Source organism: Juglans regia, chromosome 13 (assembly GCF_001411555.2).
Source record: "Juglans regia cultivar Chandler chromosome 13, Walnut 2.0, whole genome shotgun sequence".
Classification (NCBI taxonomy): Eukaryota; Viridiplantae; Streptophyta; class Magnoliopsida; order Fagales; family Juglandaceae; genus Juglans; species Juglans regia.
In genome coordinates, this window is record NC_049913.1 from 34,927,044 (window position 1) to 34,935,975 (window position 8,932).

General features: G+C 33.2%; 1 protein-coding gene across 1 annotated transcript; it reads right to left on the reverse strand.

Moving 5' to 3' along the window:
- Positions 1–3,259: 3,259 nt before the first annotated feature.
- Positions 3,260–6,766, reverse strand: LOC108988368 (WAT1-related protein At4g08290). The gene is made up of 7 exons (XM_018961616.2): positions 6,334–6,766; positions 5,991–6,053; positions 5,606–5,722; positions 5,153–5,393; positions 4,846–5,007; positions 4,382–4,533; positions 3,260–3,511 (listed from the first exon to the last, which is right to left on the reverse strand). Exons 1-7 carry the CDS (start codon positions 6,558–6,560, stop codon positions 3,331–3,333), a joined length of 1,143 nt encoding a protein of 380 aa, XP_018817161.1. The 5' UTR covers positions 6,561–6,766; the 3' UTR covers positions 3,260–3,330.
- Positions 6,767–8,932: the final 2,166 nt, after the last annotated feature.

An 8,932-nucleotide genomic window follows, 5' to 3' on the forward strand; every position in this document is an offset into this window, starting at 1 on the left:
AACTGGCAAACTGAAGTTGATGGGAGATGCAAGGACTTCAAGTTGAAGTTTAACTTTCTTCTTCTTCTCTCTTTCAATTTATATGTTTTTGTCAATTTGTTTCTCTTGCAATTCATTATTATTTAAGAAATATTGAGATAAAAGTACTATGCAATTTAATGCTAGTTTCATTGTGATTTGTTTCACATGCCTTTATTATTTAAGAAATATTGAGATAAAAGTACCATGTAGTTCAATGCTAGTTTCACTGTATTGTAGGGGAACAATTTCCCCTAGGTGTCTTGTAATTGACTCGAATGATAATGTCTAAGGTTTCTGGGGTTTTCCCATAATCAAGAGGTCTTTGGTGAGGGGTGCCTTGGTAGAATTGGTGGAAATTCTTGTCGAGTGTCTAAGGGACTTGGTTGAGATGAAGTGCAACTTTGCCTTTGTTGTGAGTTTAACCCAGTCCATTTTGTTTTTTGTCAAGGCTTTGATTAGGTGCTTTGCTCTTATCTGTTTGTGAGAACTGACTTGTAGATTTCACAACTATCTAGTTATACTCTGTTTTCACTTGTCTCAAGTGTTTTTCTAGCTTCTCATTATCATCCTCTTTCTTTGGGCCAAAAGATTAATAAGTTTTTCTTCTCTGTATAGCTCCAAAAGATTAATGATGAACAGAAGACCATAATTCGTAAAATTGAACGGGCTCTTAAAGTTGTTGAGGTATCTAAGTTGGTGCTGATAGAGCTCATACTATGTTAGATTCTACATGATGGATCCAATGTGCTAGTTTTCTTTTTGGATTTTTTTAGGAAGAAATTATCAAGGCAAAGTCTGAGGCCACTTCAAAAACTAGAAAGTTAAAAAGAGGTAAAATTGACATGATCAAGGCAAATTCTTGTGACTATTTAGCTGCACATTACTTGACATGGACCATATGACTTACTAGTGAGCTAAATGGTGCAGGTATATAGATATGATTATTTTTGTGGAATTATTTTTGTACATTCTTAACTGGTTGCAGGAGAGGAAAGTAGAAGACATACATATATTTCTTCTACATGCACTTGTTCACGCGTTTTTAGATTTTTATGAAACTCTTGGACAAGGTAGAGAAGTGGAGATATGCAACTGAGGAGGAGAAATGGCTTGAAGAATACGAAAGGGTAAAATGAAGAAACTCAATCATTCTAGTAAATGCCAATCCATTTTCTGTGGACTCATAGAACCTTATAGAACCTTCTTCTAACTCTTATATAGTTTGCTTTTTTTTTTTTTCCTTCTAGCTTCATAACATAGTCGGGATCTTTGTATGTACAAACTCTTTGTCAAGTGCTTTCTTTGACATTTCTAATTTTATGTTCTTTTCATTCTTTTAAAATTGCAGCCTCTTGAGTGAAAGTGTTAGAGCAGTTGGGGTTGGCCGTTTTGTTGTTCCCGCAACTCAAGCTGGATGTAAGCCAATGATTGAGGTCTTCAAATCTGTTGCGTTATTTTGCATGAATGGGTTATACACTTTACAATTTATGAATCTTATTTTATAGCATTTATTTTGTTCAAGTACAAAGTTTTTTTTTTTTTTTTTTTTTTTAGAAGAGTATATCTTGTAGTGCAAATGCATGCATATGGACCCAAATCCTACTTGAAAATTTATGAATGATCTCGTGAATAATATAGGAAGCCTATAATATGAATGTGTATTGTATTTTTCGTTCATCCTACTTAGTGTTTTTTTTTTTTTTAAATTTTTTAAGGGACTATTTCCAGCGACATTGGATCGCTTGAAATATTTTTTTAGAATTTGGAGACTATTTCCGGCGAATGTATATTTGCCGCCAAAATAATTGCCGGAAAAGGTTATCTTGGTGACGATTAACCATGGTTTAATGCATTTTTGCGGTGAAATTTAGGCCTTTTGCGGCAATGCAATATCATCGAAAAAACTCAATATTTTCTGATTGCCCAGCAAAATGTTGGAAATTCGTATTCCTCACTCAACATCTTCAATGATGTTCCGATGGTGGAAAAATGGCAGAAATATCTATTTGCAGCGAATATAAGGCTTTCCAGTGACTTCCTATGATCGGAAAAAACCATTTTTCTTGTACAGTGGAAGGAGATACCAACAAAAGCTTTAATACCAATTAATTGGAGTTTGTGAAATCATATCAAAGATTTGATCATGGGACTCGATCGACCAATTTGATGCCAAACTCTGATTTGGAAATGTCGTGGAAAGATATCATGACGCAGTCACGTACAATATACAATATTTGAATTGGCTGCAGGTTACACAATTGATCCCGGAATGGAGATGCTCGAGTTGATGTAGGTCGGGATATATATAGTTTCAAGAAAAATTGCCTTTCTAACAGTTGAAACTGTAATAATATATCATATTCCCACTCATGACAAGTACAAAGGAATTAAACAAAAACATGGCTGGCCGGCATGCGCGCGATGATCATCGAGGACAATTGTAACGCCAAACCACATAAAAAAAAATATGTGGTCGATCGATGACTAAATATATATGTGGCAGAGAAAATGTTTGGGTTACTCATGATGCTTTCATGCATTGAACTTTAGATAGTGACATTAATGTACAGAAATCACTGATCAGATCTAGAAACGACACGAACAATATCTTTTGGCTAATTATATTTTATGATCAAGATCAGTATATATATATATATATATATATATATATATATATATCAATCACTAAAGTGGTGAGATCGAAAGATATTAGATTGAGATTGCAGCGTACTCGATATTCCAGCAGCACTACACATGATGATGTCCATTACTATTTAGATCATATTTATAATTTATAATTAGCTTTATATATAGCTCAACACTGTACAACATCTATCCAAAATAGTTCATCGATCCCCAGTACTATAGACGACGTTTCACCATTTATTTCTTTGGCTCGGTGCATGACCCCACTTTCCGTACGTTACCACGATGCATGCTCGTGATCATGTGCATGATTTTAACTATTTTGCGCAACAATTTCTGCGTCCAAAATAGTGAAAAGAGGACCTTAATATTTAATTATGTTATATATACAATATTTGATAGCTTAAAAAAAGAACAATCAAGAGTACGTAGTACTATTGTTTATAATAGGAATAATGTTACGTATAGTTATAGAGTGTGTAAGCGTCGTGTAATTATTTTAAAAAAGAATAAAATCTATTATTAAAATATTAATTTCTTTTCATATAAGTCTTGTATTTATTTATTTATTTTTTAAATAATTACACGACACTTAAACACTCACAACTATAAATAACATTTCTTTTTCTCATAATCGTATCATTTTTTAGCATTTTTTCTTGATCACTTCTTGGCTTGCTGATGGCCATGAGTTTTATTCCCTGATATGACCGATTTAGCATCATCAGTTTCAGTTGCAGTAACTGGGAGCTCCTGCTCACAGTCCTTGACTGCACTATAATCTTTGCTTTTGCCCCAGACGACAGAATAAAGGCCAACTGCGATTATAATGCCTCCAATGATACTGATCATCATCACATCATCAGGAAGAAATATTAGAATTAGGATTACGGTCGAAGAGATCAATTATTAAACAATAAATTAAAAAATAGAAGGAATATATACTTCGAGTTAATTTATCATATATATATATATATATTATTTTATAAGGTGGCGGCCTATGTATCATCAGCTATAAGCTCCTTTTGAATTATCTTACACAATATCGGTGGAAAATTCCACCTTATACGGCATCCTTCATTACTTTTATTCTAAAAATAATAATGCTTAAATTTTAATGATTTCTAGCTGATATAAATTAAGCATCCTTTTTGGCCATTGAAGTGACTCATTAAAAACAGGAAAATGACACAAATCCAGTACTTGACCACTCAAAAAGATGAGTTGATTTTTTTTTATTAATAGCAGTGAGTTAAGATGATGGAGTATTGAGTTTTGTAGAGTCTGCTTAAGATAAGTTTAGATATATTTGAATGTTAAAATGAATAATTTATATTTATTTATGGGAAGTTGAAAAAAATTGTAGATCCCATATATTAAAAGGTGTTGAGTTGAAAAAGATTGATGGTTTCATATGTAAAGAGATTTTGAGTTGAGATAAGTTTAATAATTTGAGAGTTTGATGTTTTAATGTTAGATTTAGCTTAAAAATAGACTGATATCAGTTCAGTCCAAGTTCCAAAAGCCTTAATCTTCTCCGTTTCCTTTTTTTTTTAATCTTCCTTTGATCTTCTCTTTTGGCCAAAGCATTTCTTATATTTGCTCCAAAGGACCAACCAATGTATATATTATCGGGTATGGGGCAAAAAGGGATCAGAAAGGAGGAGAAGAAGAAGATCAACAAGAAGAAGTCTAATAAATATAATTAATATACCTTCCAAGGTGGAGTTTCTCAGCTAGAATTACAGAGCCCAGAGCAGCGACAATGATCATGCAAAGAGGGTTGAAGGCAGTAACGAAGACTGGGCCTCTATCTTTCATAACCAGGCCTTGCACATAATATGCAATTCCGGAGCTAACTATTCCCTGAGATATTTAGAAATTCTTCACTTTTTTCAAATATTGCAATTGAATTGATGTAAATTATATGCAAGACACAGCTTGTTCTTGAGTCATGCTAAGGGTCGAGCATCCCATTTGACAATTATTAATAAAAAAAAATCTTTAATTGGGTTATGAAAATTAAAATATTTGAAACGAATAGATAAAGAAATTGTTGATGACTGTCTTATAATATGGTTATCAAATGTAGTGTTTGACTATGCCAACTGACCATACACAGATCAAATTAATCATGATCGACTGCACGTACGTACGTACAGCCCAACTTATAATTACCGTATAGAGAGGAGCAAGGAGCCTGGAGTCCCAACCTATAGACCATGCACTTGGGTGGTGACGCTCAGCCACAAGAGCCACTGCTGCACTTTGCACTGTGCCCATAAAACATATCAACGAGGACAGAGACAGCTCCGCTGGGTATTTCTTCACTGTTATGGACTGCATATAAATATATTAGTACTTGATTACATCCCCTAGCTTTTCTCCTAGATAGCTAGCTAGCAAATCACAATCTCCGCTGAGGTAAGATTAATGTTCTAGCTAGATCGATGGGATAATTAATTAATTTAGTCAAACAGCTTACTTGCAATATGTAGAAAGCAGACCAGGCCACACAACCAATGAGGATAAAAAATGTCCCGATTAACCATTTATGGTCTGAGCTCATGGAGGAGTTGCTACCAAAGTAGTGCATTTTCCTTGACCAAATTAGCTCAATCACAGGGCCTTTGTAAAGTGTCATGAGCAAAGCGCCTGCTAAGGTTAATACTGTTCCAATGACCTTGGCTTGACCTTGTACCTCCTTTATCTTCACTCGCTCTAACCTGGAATAAATAATCAAATAATGCATTAATATTCCTTGAAATTACCCATGTTCATGAAATAGAATAAGCTAGAGACGCATGCAAAACGAGCTAGCCATCTTGTTTCAAAATATATATATATATATATGGCTAAAATTATGATAAATATATATATATATATATATATATATATATATATATATATATATATTGGATCATACGTAAGTACGTACCGAAGGATAACTGCAAGAATGAAGGTAACAGAAGGGACGGCGTTCATAATGGCAGATGCAAATGATGCCGATGTATACTTCATGCCCAAGTAAGTGAAGCCTTGATCAAGGACTGGCCTGATGAATATCAAAATCTCGTATAAGGATATGTATCAAAAGATATTCAATCTCGATCCCTTGAAATTAATTCTAATGAATTAATTAATGTATACTTTTCTTAATTAATATATAAATCATGCATATATTAATTAATTATTACTCACAATTAATCAGTATATTTGACCTTATATAAATTCCCATATATGTTTTTTTTTTTTTTTTTTTTTTACAGTTATGTATCATTGTATATGCATGTGTAGACGTGTAGATAGATATCATATCATACTCTAAAAATCCCAGCACTGCTATCTGCATCAAGACAGGGGATGTCATCTTTGGCCTAGTTTTCCTGTAAAAACGTATTAAGGCGAAAAAAGGGTTAGTACGACCTTTTTTTTTCCTCCTTTTTTGCTGAATTAGTCCGACCTCGATCAATGATATGATCGACTAAAATATAAAAGAGATTCCTTTAAGACTAGGCAAAGAAAACTTTATTTGGATTTGATAAAAAAACGATAAAAAAAATTGTGCATTTTTCATATTCTCCGATGCTGAAAAAAGTATATATGCAGTAGTACTAGTGTCGACGACATTGACTAACGTCGAGTTATGATGTTGGAATTAAAGACCTTTCGAAAAAAAGCGCAAAAGGAGCAAGGACGAGTGCAGCAATGGCATTGCGGTAAACAATGAACACGTAGCGACTCATGCCGTGGTTGAGAGAAACCATGCTGAAAATGTACGTCCCTGCCATACCGAATTGCATGGCCACCATCAGTAGATAAGGTTTCATCTTATTCAAAACCATTACACCACCTGATTTCCTGCAAGATGTTTCATCAATATCTGCCTGCATCTCTCTCTCTCTCTCTCTGTGTCTCTGGGAGGAAGCACCAGCTTCAAGAAGCAGCTTGTGATCAATGGGAATAGTGAAGAGTGCTCGATCAGATGCATGGCCTTCTTATAAACAGTAAAAGCAAGAAACAAGATAAACAGTACTCTCACAGCCTATCACCATATTGGGAAGAATAATAATGCTTGCTTCGGTCATTTCTCAATATTAGTTTAGCATTCCCTAGCTATTCCTGCATGCGCTTACTTTTAGTGCTTTTTCCTTTTTATTTTTCAGGTGTTAAGTAGGGATTTAAAATCATGTCCTCATGGCGCAATGAGCTCAACATGAGATGAAACTATCTTATATCTAACTTACATCAACAAATATAATATAAGAACCTAATTATATATATATATATATACACCTCTCGAATTTAATTAGCATGTTAATTTCTTTCATGAGTATAACTCATAAACTTAAATGGTTTTTAAGGCATCGATTAATGCCACAACCAGACAAGAGTACTACATATCCATGAAATATTTGTGCTCGTTACTGATAAACCCCTGACAATATCCCATATTGTAGTACATATATACTCAATTGCTAGACTTGTAGTACTAATATATAACATGCATGAAGCAATCAGAAGATTCCCATGAATGTGACTTACATTAATCTAATTCGATCTTTATAAAGTGATCTGACTCAGATTATCACCTGGAATTAATATCCTAATCAATGATTTGAGATCATCATCTATATATATATATATATATATATATATATACACACATACTCGAACTGCATAGTGCATGCAAGCAAGCCACCTTGCTCTTGAGGTTTATCTTTCCTTTTTTTTTTTTTTTAGTGTTGATTAAATTATATATGATTTTAACTGATTATTCAAATAGATAGTGAAATTTAGTACAGTTATGAAATTTAATTAAAAACAGGCGCTTTTTTTTTCTCCTTTTTCACGTATAAAATCTGAGTTTTTAATTTTTACAAAATTAAGACTACTTGTTCTCTTCAAGTAATTAATTAACATGCTAATTAAATTCGAGATCCCATGACTAGTCTTCCTTCAAATAAGTGAAGGAAAACGTTAACTTGTACTGAAAGTGCTTTGACATGTATATATATATGGCATTTAGCTACGTTAAAAGATAAACAGAATAAAAGAAGCAAAAAAGATATGAGAAAGAAAGCAACTAAAGGCCGTGGCCCAGGTAGATCGAATCTTCAGGCAGTACTCTCACCGCTCATAGCCAAATGGTATTTTATGCTTTATGTTTTCTTTCTTCTTTCTATTTTTGAGGCTAGCTCCAATAGTATTTTGAGACCCCAGTGAGAAAACAGGCTGTCCCTCGTTCAAAATGAGCCAAGAATCAGTATGATAAGCATAGGCAGAGCGAGTAGAGCAAGCATAGGATATACTACTCATGTGGTAAATATTCCCGGCCCTACCATGTCGAGAAGTTTGTTTTCAGAGATGAGATGAGATTAAAGTTAAAAAGTTGAATAAAGTATTGTTAGAATATATTTTTTAATATTATTTTTATTTTAGGATTTAAAAAAATTAAATTGTTTATTTTATTTTGTATTAAAAGTTGAAAAAATTATAATGATTAGATGAGATGAGATGAGATGTTTTCTGAAAATAAACGAGTCCTAGTCTTTTACTTTAGTTTTATACCCTAAAAAGCATAGGATTGCTCAGCAGAACACACCCGAAGTTCACACGGCCTGCAAAGAAAATATGAAATAATCAGATCAGAGTGGATACAAGCTTCACCAGGGTCCAGATCAAGGTAATCAAAAGGCAGTATTTTAGTACTGAAGTACTTGGTCAAAGAAATATCAACATTAATCACTTTTGTTTGTTCAGTTGGTTTGCTTTATAACTTAATTAGTTATCGATTGATGATCTTCTCCCACGTGCATGTTTGATGAGACAGATCAAGAACTTTGCATGATGAAAATCTTTCCTTTTCGTTTTCTTTTAATTTGTTGGAAGTACTTCATGTAGAAGGTAAATCAATCACATATATATATAATCCCGTATTTTTTTTTTAATATATGTAATGTTACATGCATACATCCACACACCGATTATACCATAAAGCAAGCAACCTTGAGATGCGTGACGAAGAAGTGCAATAGCTAGCTTTAGAACACTTTAGTTGTAGTGCAATTTCAAAAGTATATATATTCAAACTATTTATAACAACCTCTTTTCATGATTTGACACAAAAATATCAGTACTAAAACATATATGTTGCAGTCAGAAGCATGCATACATGACTACTACACTAGAAAGGATCCAATTAATATACTTGCCATGCACTGAAGCTTATATATATAAATATATATGAAATTTTGAGAAATAT

Bases quoted from the DNA above. Each gene is read 5' to 3' on its own strand.
- LOC108988368 (XM_018961616.2), bottom strand. From the start codon at position 6,560: ATGCAGGCAGATATTGATGAAACATCTTGCAGGAAATCAGGTGGTGTA. The intron at 5,723-5,990 runs GTATGATATGAT...GATATTCATCAG, and splicing joins GCAGTGCTGGGATTTTTAGA to GCCAGTCCTTGATCAAGGCT. The intron at 4,534-4,845 runs GTAATTATAAGT...TAAATATCTCAG, and splicing joins TCCTTGCTCCTCTCTATACG to GGAATAGTTAGCTCCGGAAT.